General features: G+C 40.6%; 1 protein-coding gene across 5 annotated transcripts in view; it reads right to left on the reverse strand.

The window, feature by feature from the left end:
- The window catches only part of mamdc2a (MAM domain containing 2a), an 81,458-nt gene extending 62,983 nt beyond the window's left edge, over positions 1-18,475 (reverse strand). For 2 of the 5 annotated variants that reach the window (XM_044196304.1, XM_044196307.1), the window contains exons 1-4: positions 17,846-18,462; positions 17,422-17,546; positions 3,185-3,435; positions 676-760 (exon numbers count right to left, since the gene is read on the reverse strand). In XM_044196304.1, coding sequence (XP_044052239.1) covers positions 676-760; positions 3,185-3,435; positions 17,422-17,434 — 349 coding nt within the window. In that variant the 5' untranslated portion in view covers positions 17,435-17,546; positions 17,846-18,462. Of the gene's footprint in view, positions 1-675; positions 761-3,184; positions 3,436-17,421; positions 17,547-17,845 lie in introns of all 5 variants that reach the window. The other 3 variants (XR_006378043.1, XM_044196305.1, XM_044196306.1) reach the window with 3 other exon arrangements.
- Between the last annotated feature and the right edge of the window lie 2,500 nt (positions 18,476-20,975).

Raw genomic sequence — 20,975 nt, forward strand, 5'->3', positions numbered from 1 at the left:
GCAATGAGTCTTTTACAGCACTGTGGGGGAATTTTGGCCCACTCATCTTTGCAGAATTGTTGTAATTCAGCCACACTGGAGGGTTTTCGAGCATGAACTGCCTTTTTAATGTCATGCCACAGCATCTCAATAGGATTCAGGTCAGGCTGAAGAAGAACAAAATGAAGACTTTGAGTGGCCTAGTCAAAATCCTGACCTGAATCCTATTGAGATGCTGTGGCATGACATTAAAAAGGCAGTTCATGCTCGAAAACCCTCCAATGTGGCTGAATTACAATTCTGCAAAGATGAGTGGGCCAAAATTCCTCCACAGTGCTGTAAAAGACTCATTGCAAGTTATCGCAAATGCTTGATTGCAGTTGTTACTGCTAAGGGTGGCCCAACCAGTTATTAAGTTTGGGGGGCAATCACTATTTCACACAGGGCCATGTAGGTTTGGATTTTGTTTTCCCTTAATAATAACAACCTTCATTTAAAAACTGCATTTTGTGTTTACTTGTGTTATCTTTGACTCATTTTTAAATCTGTTTGATGATCTGAAACATTTACCTGTGACAAACATGCAAAAAAATAAGAAATCAGGAAGGGGGCAAACACTTTTTCACACCACTGTAGATGTTTCACATCAGACTATCAAAGATGAAACATCTCACTTGATACAATGTTGACACTGACCAATGCAATAACCAGGAACAATGTGAATTTCAAAGATGGCCACACTGTTCCCTGAGCCATGTTCAGGTCGACCTTCCAGCAAAACCTGTGGAAGAAAAAAGAGACTTACCAACAAACTGGGACAGAAGGCAGCCAGCAACATTACATCACGTCACACCAATGTCACTTCACATCATGTCCCATTTATATCATATTACATCAGATTAGATCTACAGTACATGACACCAAAATCATGTCACATCACATAAAATTCATATCAGCTCAAGTCACATTACATTAATGTCATGTAGTGTCACATCACCATCACTATTGTGACTTCACAATGGGACATGATTCAGGGCACATTGCACATGTGAGCTTACATTCATACATGTACATGTTTTCTCATACAAAATGGTTACGTGCACACATGATTCACCACCACATTGTGCATAAGAATGTTCATCTGCCCCCTTTTCTTTCATTAAGTCAAATCATGTCATATCACTTTATTTATATAGGGGTGGAAGGTGTTGATAAGTGGTGGAATATGAAAAGCGAAGTGGACCATAAACATCTCAGTAATCCGTCCAACAGACACATTACAAAAACGCCTGCCGAGGCTACAATGAACCCCTCAGTAGGCTGTCATCTGTCATTTGTCACCTAGGCAAGGCTACAATTGTAGCCTCGCCAAGGGGTCCATTGTAGCAACACTGAGGCACAAAGAAAGAACTGCCTAATGTGGGACTCGATCCACAGTCTCCAACACCAAAGGTCAGTGCACTAACACTGTGTTGGGGAAACCAGTGAAGAGAGTGAAACCTGTGATCAAAGACCAAGATGCATTCGATTTTTCTTCACTTATTCTGTATTTATTTATTTGTTAAAGGCCCTGATAACATATTTTCTTAATCAGCTTTATTCAGGTAATGTATTTTTGTGGTTAACTAGAATTCAGTAAATAAATTATTATTCAAATATAATCATAAAGGCTAAAGGCCATCATACCCGCCAATACAAGTGAGATAGATAGAGTACTTTATTAATTCCAGCAGGAATTTCTTCTGTTACAGCAGCTTAGAGCATTTACGACAAGATATAAAGCAAAGAAACATACATATCAACAATATAATGCTTACAAACAGTAACTTAAATAAAAAGTGGCAGACTTTTTTATACTGTTCATACAGTAGCCTACATGTGAGGCAGACATGGTGCAAGTAGTGCAAAATTAAATACAAATCATACTGTAAGGTTATAGTGCAGTTATGGATCAGATAATTTCATTTAACATAGCGTCGTCTGTCTGTCTATATATATTGGGCAGTTCTTTCTTTGTGCCTCGGTGAAGCAACAATGGACCCCGTGGTGAGGCTACAATTTTAGCCTGCCGAGGCAACAATTGTAGCCTAACCAAGGGGTTCATTGTAGCCCCGGCAGGAAACCATTGTAGCCTCGCCCAGGCAACAATTGTAGCCTGCCGAGGGGTTCATTGTAGCCTCGGCAGACGTTTTTGTAAACCGTCTACAAATATTATCTGGATGGTTATTATTGCAACTGATGTTTATAATACTTACTGTAAATGGTTAGTAAATACTTTGTAGTGCATCTATAAAAACATTTTGGATGGCCATTATAAAGTTGCAATTGATGTATATAATACTTTGTAATGCTTTGTAACATATATATTATTTGAGTGACTGTTATAAAGTTGCAACTGATGTTTGCAATAGAAACACTTTTGAAGGGGTGTTCATAAGACTGACATGACACCGTCATAACCATGACATGACACCTGTCATGAACACGAAGGAGTCTTTATGAATTGTCATTCAGTCAGTAATGTCATTTTTAATGCAAAGTTGACATTGGTTGGGATGTCTTTGTTATGACAACTTGACATTAACCAAGACAACTTGTCATAAACATGCCATAGCAGGACAAATTATCAAACTTAAATGTCAATTTTTATTACACTGTCAAATGATTTTATATTAGTGGCATGAATAATTTCCTTGACCTCAACTACAGTGGTACAATTTGGACTTGTCATAAAGATGTCATTAAATGTTATTACACTGTCAATTGATTTTAAAAACCTTAAAGCAACTTGGTGTCCCTATACTTTTGGAGTGTAATTCACTTTCACACCACTGTCCTACTGAGGTGATTCACAGCAACTCCGTCCAGGACCGATCTGGATCATATTTTATGGAGAAAATATTTTCTGTTTTTTCCCTCTGAATCTCGGTGATTCACTGAGTTTCCTGATGGACAGATAGCTTTAGCTTCACTTGTTGCTAAAGTAACAGCTAACTGCTGCTAACTTTAGCTGTTGTTAGCTAGTTAGCTTAGTTAGCCATGCAGCTAGCGGCCCTGACTACCCGGACAGGGAGCTCAGAGCACCAGCCTATTCCAGCCTATCAGATACATTACAATGCAACATATTAGGTCAGAGTGAACAGTGACTTTATCTAAGAAACCTAACAGGGATCACTGTGATTATGGTCTTTACTGCCATTCCTACCTGGTAGGGGATTGTGGTGTTGGGTAGGTCCACACTAGCAATGAGCCAGCTGTCAGAGGCTTTGTTGGCAGTCCAGAGTCGGTAGTCAAAGTTATCACCGTCTGGTCTAAGATGGAACTGCAGGGAACCCCGTCCAGTGATCTGGTACACCAGCCTCACACAGCTCCAGTCCTGCTGGTACAGAACTGGACTGACAAGAACTGCCTGCTCCTGGTCGTGTAAGAAGGCTGAGTCCACTGTTATCAAATGTCCTATGACAACAAAATGAAGATATATTCATGTACAGTACATATGAATATTATGAAGCCTGAGATCTTTGATCAAAAAGATAACTAAAGGTGATCATATTTATATTCATATTTTGTTCATATCTAGAGAATTCAGCTGTTGTCTTTTGGTGATCAGGACATGAATGTGGCATTATCTCTAATGGGCGTCTGTACTTCATGGCCTATCAAAATCAGTTTCATCAGAAAGAATCTTGACAGGAGAGAACATGCTAAAACTGTTAAATGACAAAGTAGTTATACATATAAAATTGCCATAATGAGCACCATTTCTGATCTCCAGATAATAAGATAATTAGATTGTGATCATGAAGAAAAAGAAATTATTAGCAACAATTGCCACACATCGCCAGATATTATGATACAATGTTTTGTTTCATGGAAGGTCAGTGGCTGGACCACAATGCCATCTATGAAGCTATACAATAACGGACGTTTTACCTGTGTCACTGTTTCTTACTGGAAAGTTTCCAATTCACCTAGACTGCATGTCTTTATACTGTGGGAGAAAACCCATGCAGACACAGAGATAACAGGCAAACTCCACTCCAGCCGGCAGGGGATTCAAACCCAGGACCTTCGTGCTCTGAGGTGATAGCGCTAACCACTGAGACCCTGTGCCACTTTAGATGTTAAAAAATGCCTAGATATAAGTTATAATTACATAGTACCAATGCATCCTGACTGTGCGCACATGCTTGATTATCTGAAAATGGTAAACCTGTCTATTTACTGCAACAGCAACATGCATTTGAGCTCCACAAAAAAATAAGCTTGACGGGTTAGTCTTTGAGTTCAAGAATCCCCTGGCAGAGTCAATGATACACAACTATGAAATAAACATGAACTCATACTGAATGGACAAACATGTTCAATTCACAATAATCTAGACACTAACACAGGAAGCGTCTGAAGAAATGGAGGGAGTTAAAGGCAGTGCTGTCACAGCGAGGATGCTTAATAAGAATAGAAAGTTCTTAAAGTTATTAATTCGCATGGTAAATGTGTAAAGACTACTCCAGGTGAGGCTTGAACTCACAACCTTGTCATTGTTCTACACTATACTGTTATTTGAGTACAGAGCGCTGACTGAGTGCACCACTGGAGCTCAAGCAAAAAAGCGGAACAACAGCAACAAAAAGAAGGATGCAGAAAGGTACTGTGTCAAATACTGTACAGAAATACTGTAGAGATGCACATACAGCTTTGGATATGTGTATTACTTGCTGGCCATATTATGAATTAAAGAGAGACAATTATGTATTTTCTGAAGCAAATTAGTAATGAATGAAACCCTAAGATAGAATTTCCATCTTCCCTTTATGTCACAGCTGAGTCTTTTTACCCATTCATCCAGGTCTGAGAGAGCAGAGAGGCAATGTAGTGGATATAAACAGTGTTTATGGAGAGCTGGTTTAAGTGCCCTCAGTTCTAAATCAGGTTGGGAGGGGAGGCAGGGGGATTTACGGTTGTATCTGCGATCCCTTATTTGGTCAAATCAGTCCATCGAGAATCTTACTAGCAGAAGTATTTGAGCAGTGATTTGCCAAAACAGTGAACCATGGAGGAGCAGGTAGGACAGAGCAGACACAGTCCACAATGTATCAATGTATTTAGAAAAGACGATATAAGGCTGCAGTTGCATTGATCAAGAGACTGGACTGGACCTCCCTTTCAGTTACACACTGGTAATCTGCCATTTTATTCACTGAATGAATCAATCACTGACTGAATCTGGCATCACTGAACTCAACCTGAAAGAACTCAATCTTGAAGGATCTTAAAGAGACAAATAACCATTATTAAACCATGCAGCTCTGTTTTATATATTGTGTAGCCTTTTGAAAATTGCACAAGTTATGTAATCCATCTCATTAAGTCAGATTTTGCCCGTGTTAAATTAATGTAATGAGCTAATGCAGTGCAGACCTTTAAAGCAACAGTTCACCCCAAAATCAAAATTAAATATTTTTCCTCTTACCTGTAGTGCTATTTATCCATCTAGATTGTTTTGGTGTGAGTTGCCGAGTTTTGGAGATATCGGCCGTAGAGATGTCTGCATTTTTTTAATATAATGGAACTCTATGGCACTCGGCTAGTGGTGCTCAATGCACCAAAAATATAAATTTAAAAACTCAACAGCAATGTCTCCTTCCTGAAATCATGACCCAGTTACTCAAGATAATCCACAGACCTTGTTGTGAGCAGTTTCATGTAGGTAGAATCTGTGGTTTATATTGAGTAACCAGGTTGAGTCACCATTCTGTCACTCACCAGCTGTGACAGAATGGTCTGGCCATACATAGACCCAGCAGATGGAGAACCTTCTATCAAGGATTTTACTGAGGTAACTGATGTCATTCACTGCCTTCAGAACTATTACGTAAATACGTCTAGCATAGAGAAGAAGAAGCAGCCTTGGCACTGACCCACACTGGCACTGGCAGTGTCTTTAAGACCTTTGGTGGAAAAACTGCTACCTCGACGGGCAGAGGATTTCATTAACACTCCTGCATCCCTGTCAGCAAGTACTTAGCCTGCTAGTCTCCAGCATGCTAGCCTCCAGCCTGCACCCCTGCCTGCTAGCCTCCAACTTTCACCCCTGCCTGCTAGCCTCCAGCCTTCACCTCAACCTGCTGGCCTCTGGCCTGCTAGCCTTCGGCCTGCTAGCGTCCACCTATCACCTCGGCCTGCTAGCCTCCGGCCTGCTAGCATCCAGCCTGCATCCCTGCCTGCTAGCCTCCAGTCTTCACTCCAGTCGATTAGCCTCGGGTTCATTAGCCTGTGGCCTGTCTACTCTGAGCCGGCTAGTCAGCTGCCTGTCTGCCCCGATCCTGCATTCTCTAAACCCTATGAGCCTTTGATGGAACAGTCAAGGAGCCACCCTGACGTCCAGCGGTCACCTTTTGAAGGGACTCACTTGGCCATTTGGGGAGTCCCCATGGTCTCCATGGCTCGCAACACCATTGGCTGTCTCAGCTGCCCAGTGCCACAGAGTCTCAGCTGCCCAGCGCCACGGATCCCCAGTCAGCCAGCCTTGCTGACGCCCAGCTGGACCTCCAGTCGGCCGTCTCCACTGTTCAGTAGTCTTCCTGAACTGACCCATAGCCATTGACCACCGCTGAAGCCGGCTCCGCAACTGCATTGCCCCCAGGTCATCTGCTTGAGGTCTACTGCTCCGCATGTGTCCAGCCCTCTGGCCGTCCACCTGAGGTCCCCGCCTCCAGTCTCTCAAAATGCCTTGCCAGACCATCAAAGTTGCCATGTACCTCATGCCTTTGCAAGTTGCTGAAAGAGGCTGTGATCATCCTTTTCCTTTCTAGACACATATGCGTCGGCGTTGTGAGGCTACATTTTACAGTCATAAATTGCCACATTTCTATGCTACACCTTTATCCTGGCTATTTTTTACCCATATGTTTTAACATGGTAAAAGTTTTTAGTCATCGGACGTGTGGATCTTAAGTGATTTTAAGCTGGCTGTTAAATCGACAACATGGTCGATTTTATTGAGGATTTTAAGTTCTTAGCGCTTGTATGGACATTATTGTAGATTTTAAGCTTTTAGCACATTTACGGACTAACTGCAAGTGTGATGGAGTGTGGATCTTGCCACCTTACCGTCTTAAAGCTAAAGAAAATTATTGCTTATCTGGAAGCCGAACTCAGAGAAAAAGACACGCTCATCCTGGAGTTCTCCACTGTCACCTTGGCCCAGGCAAAACACCTTACAGTCCTCCGCTCCTCTGGTTGCGGCAACTGGAATGCAGCCAACACATGTCACTCTTCTGACTGCTCCACTCCAGTATTGAACAATGATCACACTCTTCCATGGCTCGGCTCCATCATCACAGGCGCTCCAGAGCATGAAGCTGTTTCAGCTAAGCCTGAAGATCTGTGGCTCCTCATAAGTGCAAAGCCAAAAGCAATGGCCATTTCTACTCTGCACGGTCACTCGTCAGCAGGGGTGATGAGAAGGTTCCGGTGAAATCGACTCCTTGTAACCGGAGCCCTAGACTGTAGGCTGCAAGGAAAGACATGGTGCAAAGTGCCGGCCTCCCCCTCCTTCACTTTGGGACCTGCTGTTGGCTAACAAGTTTGACATCCTGGATATGCAGGACTTTCCTCCACTGGAGGGACACTCCCACTTTCCAGCGGTCAAGTCCTCCTCCTCTTGCCGCAAGTTGCTGAAAGAGGCCGTGATCAGGAGAAGCTCTGGAGGTCTAACTCGTCCGGAAACAGCAGAGAACCCCTCTGCTATGAAGGCCGCCCACCCATGGCCGGGGACTGCTGCAGCGAGTGGGCGGATGGCTGATGGAACAAGGCGGTCTCCACGATCATCCACTCTGCATCCTCTCATCCCTCCAACTACGCTGATAGTTGGAGATTCCATAGTAAGTAATATCCGCTTCGTTAATGCGGTCACACATGCTTTCCCGGAACTACGACCCCGACATCGCTCTTCTTCTTTCTCTTCTCTGCCCACCATAAACAGCCACGCACCCTCCACCCTACTGTCACTAACTCCCCCTTGTGGACTGATCATAGTGCTGCTATTTTGAGCCCGGATCCCTCTCGCGCTACTTTTAAAATTTGCATCACACCTGTTTTAGCCTCTTTACATTGGCTCGCTGTTTGTTTTAGGATTGATTTTAAGATCTTATTGATTACTTTCATGGCCTGGCTCCAGATTATATTTTAGACCTTTTAATCCCTTATGAACCTTAACGTAGTTTGAGATCTTCAGGCAGGGGTCTTCTGTCCCTGAGTCTAGGATGAAAACAAAGGGGGACAGAGCTTTTGCCATTAGGGCCCCGAGGCTCTGGAAGGACCTGCCCAAAGAAATTAGGTTGTCTAAGTCAGTGTCGTCATTCAAGTCTCTTCTCAAAATGCATTTTTATCGGAAAGCATATCCTGATCTTTTCTGAGCTGTCGTTTTTTAATTTATTGTTATTATCTCTTATTTTGTTTCATCATTCACTGTGGTAATTTATTTCTCTCTCTGTGAAGCACTTTGTACTTTATTTTGATAAGTGCTCCATAAATAAAGTTTATTATTATTATTATTTGCTTTCATGCCAGAACCGAAAGGTAAGCCTGCCTGCTTACCTGTCTGCCTATACCTGCCTGTAAGCCTTCTATTTTCAATAAATACCTGAAATTAGCCTGTCCACCTCGCCTGTCTGCATTTTGGTCCTATTCCTTCATGTAATGCTCACCAGCCGTGACACACTGATTTGTTTTTAATAGTTTTTGGACAACAATGGAGCGCTATGGCACAGAGGAATAATATATAGGCTATCAGGCTTTGGATACACACACAATACAATTAACTCATAGCCTGCATTTTAGTTCCTTCATTACATCATTATTGATGTTTAAACATTAGATTTGCACACTGCAAAATGTGTGTGCAAATGTGGGACATTTTACAGCATAAACATAAACTACTCTCTGGTGGACAATTATGTAATGACACAATGCAGCTGACATATCCACAGATGCCAACAGGGCATATTTCTGTGATAAACTAAAATTGCCTGATAGTATCAGCAACATCAACATATGGGGCTCCACTAATTGGGCATTGTGTACCTCAGTTCCAATGTCAGTATCATTTACTGCAAGAATCCAGCATTTTCAGCAACAAAATATGGGCCACTGTTTGCTCTTGCAAATTAAACTTTTGTTCAGGTGCGACAGGCAGGAGTTTAGGAGAGGAGAGGAGGAGAATAGGTGAGGAGAAAAGAGAAGACAAGAAGAGAGGAGGCGAAGAGGAGTGTTTATGGAGTATTCTACAGACTTAAGAGCCTCTAATATTAGCAGAACTTTTCACCTTAAGTTGTCAACATATTTGAAGTCAGAAACTGGCCAGGAAAAGCTCCAAACAGTCCAGAGAGAGACAGATGAGAAGTATTCATCGTGGTGGTCTGTGGGACAGCAGTGAGGCCCTGACAGATCTCCACCTCACTCCATCCATCCCTGTCTTTCTGTTTATCCTATTCCTACAGCTTGAAGTCTTTGTCTCTGATGTCTCTGTTTAGTGAATATAATCACCTAGGACATTCATTCTGGTTTTGACCACAAACTCTGCCTTGGGTTCTTTTTTTGGTGCAGCTTCCTCAGCTCAAACCCACATCGTCGTGGCAACCAAACAGAAAACACCACCGTGGTTCCGTCTTCTTTTTTATGAGCCTATTTATTACCCCAGTGGGCGTAGTGTATCACCATCTCCAAGGCCAGGCTGGTGGCTAGAGCTTATTCCATCTCAGTCTGGTTAGTGGTTTAGTGCACACCATACTGGGTGTCTGCTGAAGCTTCTGTTTGGGGTACAGCTCTGTTTTCACTGTCACAGGGAACATGCAGCATACTAGCTACAGTAAGTACACACTTAGAACTAAATGCTTGGCTGGAAGAGAGATGGCACACACAATTTAGAGTACCGCCACTTATCTTAACAGTGGGAACATAAACTGTGCTGACAGATTATCATAAACAGAGGGAGCTGCTTTGGGACGCTCTGTGGCTTGATGCACACAATGGAGCAGCCGGTGGAAAACAAGTAAAAAAGGGAGAGTTGATTGGAATGTCTGACTTGGCATGTGGAATGCGGTGACACACTTCTATAATGCAGCAGTTCAAAATTCAGCACATCTCACAAGTTACACTGAGTTATTTACCAATAACTCAGTGTAATTCCATACATTAGAAAGTTTCAAGCCAGGTCAACTTAAATTGCCTAGGTAGCACATTTCAGAACTCATATAATATGAGAAAAAAACCTCCTTCTCTCTAATTTGAAAAAAATGACATCATTACAATAAACTATCAAGGCCACTGTTGGGAGGGAGGATCTCAAATTTAGGGATTTGTTACAGAAAAAAGTCATATTATGAGATAAAGTTGTAACTTTATGAAAAGTGATAATACTATGATAATTAAGTTAAGTTTTACCAAAGACATTATAATATCACAAGAATTAAGTTACGATAAATAAATAAAGTAAAATTGTAATATTTCTATTGTAATAAGTCCCAATTTTACCAACAAAAAAAAGCCATAAAGGCATGTGAGTAAAAGTATGCTTTTATGAGGATTAAGTCATAATTTTATAAGAAATTAATATTAATATTATTTTGTATTTCAAGAATAACGCTATGTCAGCATGTCACATCTGTATACAGCTCTGGTCAGTGTCACCTCCCCTCCGTCTGCCTGGCAATATAAATTACACTTGAGTAATTGGTTTCATTTTGTTCATGATGAAGATACAGTGAGTAACCACATGCTTTTGCTTTGTGCACTTCAGCCACAGATTTCGTAATAATGAATCAGCACTGATCCTAGTTTGACTATGGCTGCTAACAGTACTGTAAAGATGTAATGATTAGGCAGAGTGGCACAGTGCGGTTGTGTTCCAAGTGAATCTGAACATGTATGTATGAATGAGCACATTTCAAACAGCCTCCCCAGACTGGATTCTTTCCCAGCATCAAATTCACCTACAAATTTGGCTCTCCCTCTCTGGTTTCACCTTGTGTATCCTGTTTTCAACAATTTATATCATGTCACTTTTGTCTCTTAACCCCAAAATTAAAAAAACTAGAGCAGAGTCCCCCTGATTCCTGCCTGGCACGAATATTTTGGTTTGACATTCCAGTATGTATGACCCATTTAAAGAGTCTCAGTGCCACCACACTGCACTTTACTAACAGATTCTTATTGAAGACTACACTTGTAGTGTTAAATGTAACTGTGCTATTTTTTTTTAAAGGTTTAAATGCTTTTGTGTGCAAAAAGATGAAGCTGGTATTCATATAATGGCTAAGTCTCAAATAATTAAGACAAATAAAAACAGTTCAAAATGTAAATAAAAAAAACATTTAGAGGGGATATAATTACTGTACTTCTATAATGGCTAACACGGTAAATATGTCTATTTTAACTTATTCAGTAAAACAACAGTCATGTCATACTCACCACTCTGCTGCTCTCAGTTTTACTTACTCTAACACAAATATGGATTTTATTTACTAATTAATGCCAATCTCTTCTACTTTAACATTCTTTAAACAAGTGTTAAGATACCGTCATAAAATGTAACACTTCCTGCACATGTTTCAAACTAAAAGCCTACTAAGTAAGATATACATTATCCCCTTTGAGCCACTAGAAGACATTTACTGTGAAAAATCTGTGTAAGAAATGTTGAGTTTTATTGACGGTTACTTAATGTTGATCAAAAGACCCCAGCAAAATAAAAGCGATCAGAATATAATAAATAATATATATAATAATATATAATATATGTATAAAACAGAAACAAATTAAAATAAAGGCCTGCCTCTAATATGAGCCTGTTTCAAATAATCTCAGCTGAGATAAATAATTTGAAAGTGTATAGTAGCTGTTTTGTATCATAAATACAGAGCTGCTTTTTGGAATTAAAAGTACTAAAATTTGAAGTATTAAAAAAGTAGTTTATCTGTGTTTAATTAATGTTAATTTCAATACCAAACAGCACACTGATTTCTTCCGAAGAGCTTGTTTTTCTATGCCTGTTAATCTCTTTTTCCCGCACACACACACACACGCACACACAAATCCAATGACATCATAAGTGTGAAAACCACACAGCTACAGAACCTTTCCCTTTCTAATGAACTCAGAAAAGTTAGAGCGAGAGTATACATTTCCTTAATAGCTCACATTAGCATTGCTCAAATGCACATCTGACAACTGCACATACTGAGGAGAAGCTTATAAAAAGTATTTCTATCACTCGGAAACACACAGTATTCTAACAGTAAGGAATGCATTTTCCTGGGATCGTTTGACTCTAAAAATGAGCAGCAAACATGACATGACAACAGGTTGGATAGCACATGACACAGCGAGACAGCAGATGAACTTGAACCTGAGCAACTCAGGTTAGAGGTTGTGGTCAACGTCCTTCTCTAGTCCAGCCTTTGTCAGATTAGTAGTTTAATTTATCATTTATAATTAGTTGTTTTGCCGATGTTTTGAATGGTGAGGAACAGCCAGACACCCTATAAAAATGCTTCTGGTAATGCTGGCAAGTGGGAAGCCATTGAGGGAGCATTTCATTGTCACTAGTGACATCTACTGAAAAAGAAGCAGCTGATACCATGTGTATCAGCGGCGACACGTGGCTGTCTACACCATCCTCAGGACAATAGTGCACCACACTGTGAGGGCAACTACTCCAAAGTGAAAGAAGAAAAACACACAGAAATAAATCAGATTCAACTTGGAAAATTCTGAGTCATGTTGAAATGCAAGCCTGCAGCCATCTGTTATAATGTATTACTGTTCAACCACTTCCTCTTTAATATCACACAAAGGATGACACGAGGAGTGATGATACGACTTCACTGCTACAGTATAGGCTGACTCTCACTGACTCTCGCTAAAATCTATACCATGACTGGAATTCATGTTAGCAGAGAAGTGAACTGTTTTGTGAAATGAAGGCTGAACAGTAAGAGCTACCGTTACCTGAAACATGAACATTAAACTTCTCCATCAGACTAATAGTATTATGTAGGTACATCTACCAACTTAAAATAACAACATTAATTATTGTATTAATACCTCTTATGATCTTATTGTGTCATCAATATTAAAACTGATCCTATACTAATTGAATTTAAGCCCAGTTTTGGTGCAAAATTTCTTCTGTTGATCTTCTAGAAAATACGATATGATTTGTAAAAGACATGGACATTCAGCAGGACAAAGCCAAAAGAGAAAGACAAAAGCCTCCCCAGTGGGGCGCCGTAGAGTTGAAGGGGATGCACGGAGGAAGAGACATGAAGCAAAGATATTGTGTGCGGTGAACTGAGTCAAGAATTGTACTCCTTCCCATAGTCATAACTCTTTCAAATCTGAACACACAGACATGAAACACATTGATATTTTCAGTGTGACTTTCTTCAGTATCACAGTAATCCAGTGATAATTGTCTGTACATCTATGGGTACACTGCAAACAGGAGCTGCTAACAGCTAATTCAGCTACTTTTAATGGGAACAATATAGGTTATAAAATGGGGCTCAAAAAAGAATACCAGTACCGACCTGTAGCTGACATTACAATAGCACAGCTGAGCTTTTACAGGGTCATGCTCTCCTGATGGCTTTAATGTTTTCTGTCTTCATATTGGTTCCCAAATAGGTCTGTATGTTGGTGTTAGATAGATAGATAGATAGATAGATAGATAGATAGATAGATAGATAGATAGATAGATAGATAGATAGATAGATAGATAGATAGATAGATAGATAGATAGATAGATAGATAGATAGATAGATAGATAGATTTACTTTATTGTCCCCATGGAAAAATTTGACTTAGACTGAATTGAAACATTAAAGAGTACACAAAAATACAATACATATAATAAAATGCACACCATGAGGCATCATTCAGTTTGTGGTGTATTTCAGTCCAGCCTCCATAGCCTCTGCTTGTTTTAGGCTACTGTTTGAAATTCTAACTGATGCAGGCACAAAGGAGTTCTTAAACTGATTCAATTTACAGCGCTGAGCTCTGTATCGTCTGCCTGATGGTAACAGCTCATACTGAGAATACAGAATGTGGGATGGATCACAGAGGATTGTCCTGTTTAAGTATACACTGGTCAAAGAGAGACTTAAGTCTCTATATATTATATAATATATAATAATGACTCCATGCAGACACAATCTACATAAAAAATACACTGATGAAAACTCATGATTGTCAAATCTCAGATAAAGATGACTTAAATAATTATCCATTCTCAGGTCATCTGAAGTGACTACGCAATTCTTAGCTGGTTTCAAGTTGTCAGTGTTCATGGAGTCCCATAGTCTTTTCAAATTAGAACTATTAAAATTTTCCTCTAAAAATCCTTCTGTCGTTTCCTGGCTACTCTCAGCTGCTGGTTCACTTCCTTCTGCACAGATCTGAGTGCCAGACGCTGCTGAGTTTTAAATGCTATTTTTTTCCTGTTAATGCAGTCTACTATCTGTTTTGTGATGTAAGGTTTGTTACTTGGATAGATAACAACTTCCTTTTTGGCAACCATATTGTAGTACAAAAATGTATATAGTCTGTTATTGCCTCAGTGGCTATGTCTATGTCCTGGCTATGGAAGACATTCCAGTCAGTGTAGAGAAAACAACTTTTCAAAGATTCCACACTGTCATTTGACCAGACAGCTACTGTTTTAATATTCGGTTTGCAGCTCTTTAAAACTGTCCCCACCTCCCCTAGAGACATAAATCCAGTCCCAATGGGGCTTTACACAAGTGTAATGTGGAAACCTCCAGTGCACATACTGTACCCTGAGAGTAAACCTTTCAGTGATGTAGGAGACATCTTGTGTCCAGTAGTGAAACATATTTGTATACTCATACATTCTGGATTTTTCACTGAGGGAGAAGGAGTAGAATTTAAACTAGGTAACTGAAAAACTATATCGGACAGAAATGTAGGGCTGCCACGAGTATTCAACGTAATCGATGATGTTGAGGCTGAAAATGCGTCGACATCAATATTTTTAACCGACACATGGTTTTTCATTGTTTTTTGCGGTGCCGACGTTTATTTGTGCTTTAGAACGTAACCGCTGTGAAACAATCAGAAAACTCCCTCTCCTTACTCTCTCTATGTCCACAGCTGTCTCTCTTAAACAAACAAACACAAACCAAACAACGCTTCGTGGTGTCGCTGTTTTTCAGCACAGACTGGAAGCCAGACACGGACGTCGACGCTGGGTACACGAAATAAACCAGGCGAGGACACAGCTGGGAGAGCATCATAGTCCGGTCCGTGAGCTGGTTTACTGACTGTGGCGCCGTGTGAGCGGTCCGATCGCCGGATTGGCCACCGCAGCGTGACGTCGGGTTGCGTTTCTGAAACCGTAGTGTTGTCTGTTCATTAGTAAGGAGAGCTTTTTATTAGATTTTGTCCTTGTAGCTGTTTAATATAAAGCCGTAAAGTCGTCTGCCTGCTACCTTAGAGATTCCACTGAATACGTGTTTGAGAACATGTTGAGGTGAGAATCTGGGCTTAGTTTACGATGACTGACGGTGCCAGAATGCGTGTTTATTTTTATCATGTTGGAGTTTAAACCTACAGTTTTGCACTTTAATATGTAAACCTTTGTTTACATTTTGTTTTTTGCTGCATTATACAATGACATACAGTTTGTCAAAATAAAAGAACTCAAATTAAATGGTCAGTTTGATTTTTTGAAGGAAAATTCATCGTTTAGATTAATTGATTAATCAGTTAGTGGCAGCGCTACAGAAATCATGTCTGGAAGGGATCTTTAAGGCCTGTGATTCTTTAACAATTTAATACTGTGTCACACAGTAGAATTGGGCTTTTACTACAAGAGCCATCACAATGGCAGTGTCCTGACATGACGTGACGTCTGATGTTAACAACAATGAATGCCAACCTCTGGCACTGTGTCTACAGAATGGAAACCCTCAAAGAGCTGATTTATGATCCAGCCATGTTTTATCATCCATCTCAGGGAGTCTTAACTGACTCAAACACACACACTCAGCATCTCTCTAGCCTTAAAACTGAATGTCTCTATTAATTAAAAGAAACTGATGGCTCAGGGTGTTAAGTTACTTTTCACTGCTTTATTGATAATCAATTTATTTTTCTTGTGCATACTGCATAATTTTGCTCCTTTAAAAGGTACCATGTGGAGTTTTAGACCGCTAGTAGTGATTTGGAGCAATGTTCCCCGTTTTCTACCATGTGCCATGTTTGTAGAATGTATAAAGTCCTCTTTCCAGTCAGGTAAATACCTGGAGCCATCTTGCAGCTAAAGGCATATGTGGGTTGCATCTGTAGTCTAGTTTTGCAGATGAACTGCACGTGTTGTATATGGCTCCAGAAAGTTCATGTATCATAAAAGCTGCAACACAATTGCATTTCTCATTACAGTAGAGACATTATTGCACACAAGCACACGTCCTGATATGACTAACTGAATGTAACATTTTTAATCAACCATTGAAAGAAAATATATATCAGACAGATATAATCGAAACACATTCTTAAAGTGTAGTCCGAATTGTTTCCTAAACTAACTTTATGCACATTATACACACAGTGACAGTCTCTCCTGAAACATCAGTTCAACATCATCTGCCCTTGAAAGCATGTTTTGGCTCTGTATAATAAATTTGCAGTGCTGTATATGGGGACACATAGATTTTTGCCTCACAGAGAACAAGAGTTTCCCCTCAGATATCAGCGTGAACTCTCCTCTCAGCTCATTAAACTGTCTGCAGATTTTAAAGGGTTAACAAGGACAAGGGGAACTGATGTGATTGGGTATTACTGGAACTAACTTCCACCAACTATTGTGAGCAATATTTTTAGAATTACAGCTTCCTTTTGTTGGTGGAAGGGGCACTTGTCAGATCTTGCTAAAGGCAGCACCTAGCCTGGAGAGAGAGAAAATAAATCACCTCTGTCCTCAAAGGCAGCTATGGCCCTGATGACGGGGCCCCGCAGAAAGGTCGTGAACCACTGGCCTAGTTTAAATGTCCTGCATGCTGGTTTGTGGTTACTTTTCAACACTTTCACTGTCACCTCATGTTGTCTTCGTTGCTTACATTAACAATAAAAACACTCAGCAATAATTCACTGTACATTCTCAAATCTGGCTCAAGAAAGCTCTGGCCACTGTCTGACTGGCCAAATCAGCTTTTCATTTTCTATATATTTCTACATGTCTAACATTTGACTGAGTTACAGAATATCTGTTGTCTGGTTCTACTCCGGAGTCACTTACAAGCCATACATATGTTTCCAAATGGGTGGATTTCATCATTTAAATGGCAGTGTGAGTAATACTGCAGTATTCTAAGTATGTGTATTTCTGTGAGGAAGCAGAGCTCATGATGACACTACCTTCTTCATTCATGTTCCAGCTGCCATACTCTGGATCTGATGTGTAACTACAGGTACCCAGCTCAAAGTTGCAGGACCCAGGTAGCAGCTGCTGCTGCCCCTGAGGAGTCCGCACAGCAGCAGCACTGCAAGAAGAGAAGAGACAAGCATCTGCAGAGCTGATCACTGCGCAAGTTATTCAGTTCAGTGTTATTTAAATAGCGCCAGTTCAAAACAGAAGTGATCTCATTGCACTTTTCCTACAGAGCAGGTCTAGACCGTACTCTCTCAAATATTATTGTTATCTGTGCTTTCATACAAGTTTGATTGTGTATTTGTTTAACTAAACACAAGTAACAAAACCAAAGTTTGAAGAACTCCTTTGTGGCACATGTAGAATCCTGGCGCAACATTTTGCCCCCAAAGAGAAATGACTTGGCTTTACCCTGGAGAGAGAGGCGGACGCTGCTCATCGTGTCCGCGCGGCAGGGACTCTGGCGGCTCCCTCTGTAGCTTGCTGGTCGTCTCCCGTTCGATCCCTCAAAAGAACTACAGCTCCAACAGCTCGTCGAAATGCTCACTGGTTGTCTTTCACATGTTGTAACAATGTCAGCAGGAGATGGAGCGTTTGTCCGTAGGATGAATGGGGTCCCGGGGGCGGGAAGGAGGCGCAGCGGTCCAGGTCTCAGCGCCTCTCCGCCTACTGCCGTTTCAGTGCTTTTACCATAAAGGTCAGAATACGGGTGCACTGCAACTTTAGGGACGGCTGGTCTGACCGCGGTCCAAAACATGGAGGAGGCAGAAGTGAAAAGGAGGAGGTGGTCCCATAGTAGGACATGTTTTCTCAAAAAGTCTCAAAACCAAGTACGTTGTGAGTTCCCAGCAAACATTGTTCGGAAGGCCAGATGGTGACGTTGTTTCCACCTCCATTAACGTTCCAGTTAGACCCTGTATATATATATATATATGCATCCTCTGTGTTTTACATCTGAGATAGACCCGGACTGTTTGGCTACTATAGCTCGGTTTTAGACCGTATTTTAAAACATCATTACATATTTAAAAAACGCATACAGACCTGTAAATATGTCCCATACACAGCCCCGCCTTCACAGTGCAACTGTTTCTTTTCTGTCATATAAACAGATTGTGTTTACTCACATGCCACAGTGCAATGCTACGTTGAATGCACGTTTGATATACGTCTAATAGGGTCCTTTCAGTCCTTTGACATGGTCTGTGTAGCCACGATTTATCCCAGGTGGACCGGCTATTAGTAGCCCAAAATAGTTTCATTGTAGTTTTTGGTCTACACGAAGATGTCATTTCAACGCATTTAATCTTTTATATAAAATGTCATAAATATGGAACTATATAGGCTGTGCGCAGCCAACATGAAGCTTCCAGGACATCGGAAGTTCTGTACATTCATGTAAAATAAGGAATTGTGCTTACTGGTGTAATGCGCATGCTCACGTACTTTATGGCAGAAAAGGCGAAAAGCTGTCTGTATTGACAGGAAGATGTGGTGGATGAGTGGGTTACACTAGAGACGGTTTAGAAAGGAGAAGGTTCACTTGAGAGCCTCCCCAGTGGGGCGCCGTAGAGTTGAAGGGGATGCACGGAGGAAGAGACATGAAGCAAAGATATTGTGTGCGGTGAACTGAGTCAAGAATTGTACTCCTTCCCATAGTCATAACTCTTTCAAATCTGAACACACAGACATGAAACACATTGATATTTTCAGTGTGACTTTCTTCAGTATCACAGTAATCCAGTGATAATTGTCTGTACATCTATGGGTACACTGCAAACAGGAGCTGCTAACAGCTAATTCAGCTACTTTTAATGGGAACAATATAGGTTATAAAATGGGGCTCAAAAAAGAATACCAGTACCGACCTGTAGCTGACATTACAATAGCACAGCTGAGCTTTTACAGGGTCATGCTCTCCTGATGGCTTTAATGTTTTCTGTCTTCATATTGGTTCCCAAATAGGTCTGTATGTTGGTGTTAGATAGATAGATAGATAGATAGATAGATAGATAGATAGATAGATAGATAGATAGATAGATAGATAGATAGATAGATAGATAGATAGATAGATAGATAGATTACTTTATTGTCCCCATGGAAAAATTTGACTTAGACTGAATTGAAACATTAAAGAGTACACAAAAATACAATACATATAATAAAATGCACACCATGAGGCATCATTCAGTTTGTGGTGTATTTCAGTCCAGCCTCCATAGCCTCTGCTTGTTTTAGGCTACTGTTTGAAATTCTAACTGATGCAGGCACAAAGGAGTTCTTAAACTGATTCAATTTACAGCGCTGAGCTCTGTATCGTCTGCCTGATGGTAACAGCTCATACTGAGAATACAGAATGTGGGATGGATCACAGAGGATTGTCCTGTTTAAGTATACACTGGTCAAAGAGAGACTTAAGTCTCTATATATTATATAATATATAATAATGACTCCATGCAGACACAATCTACATAAAAAATACACTGATGAAAACTCATGATTGTCAAATCTCAGATAAAGATGACTTAAATAATTATCCATTCTCAGGTCATCTGAAGTGACTACATAATTTCTTAGCTGGTTTCAAGTTGTCAGTGTTCATGGAGTCCCATAGTCTTTTCAAATTAGAACTATTAAAATTTTCCTCTAAAAATCCTTCTGTCGTTTCCTGGCTACTCTCAGCTGCTGGTTCACTTCCTTCTGCACAGATCTGAGTGCCAGACGCTGCTGAGTTTTAAATGCTATTTTTTTCCTGTTAATGCAGTCTACTATCTGTTTTGTGATGTAAGGTTTGTTACTTGGATAGATAACAACTTCCTTTTTGGCAACCATATTGTAGTACAAAAATGTATATAGTCTGTTATTGCCTCAGTGGCTATGTCTATGTCCTGGCTATGGAAGACATTCCAGTCAGTGTAGAGAAAACAACTTTTCAAAGATTCCACACTGTCATTTGACCAGACAGCTACTGTTTTAATATTCGGTTTGCAGCTCTTTAAAACTGTCCCCACCTCCCCTAGAGACATAAATCCAGTCCCAATGGGGCTTTACACAAGTGTAATGTGGAAACCTCCAGTGCACATACTGTACCCTGAGAGTAAACCTTTCAGTGATGTAGGAGACATCTTGTGTCCAGTAGTGAAACATATTTGTATACTCATACATTCTGGATTTTTCACTGAGGAGAAGGAGTAGAATTTAAACTAGGTAACTGAAAAACTATATCGGACAGAAATGTAGGGCTGCCACGAGTATTCAACGTGTCGATGATGTTGAGGCTGAAAATGCGTCGACATCAATATTTTTAACCGACACATGGTTTTTCATTGTTTTTTGCGGTGCCGACGTTTATTTGTGCTTTAGAACGTAACCGCTGTGAAACAATCAGAAAACTCCCTCTCCTTACTCTCTCTATGTCCACAGCTGTCTCTCTTAAACAAACAAACACAAACCAAACAACGCTTCGTGGTGTCGCTGTTTTTCAGCACAGACTGGAAGCCAGACACGGACGTCGACGCTGGGTACACGAAATAAACCAGGC

Source organism: Siniperca chuatsi, linkage group LG5, assembly GCF_020085105.1.
Source record: "Siniperca chuatsi isolate FFG_IHB_CAS linkage group LG5, ASM2008510v1, whole genome shotgun sequence".
Taxonomy (NCBI): Eukaryota; Metazoa; Chordata; class Actinopteri; order Centrarchiformes; family Sinipercidae; genus Siniperca; species Siniperca chuatsi.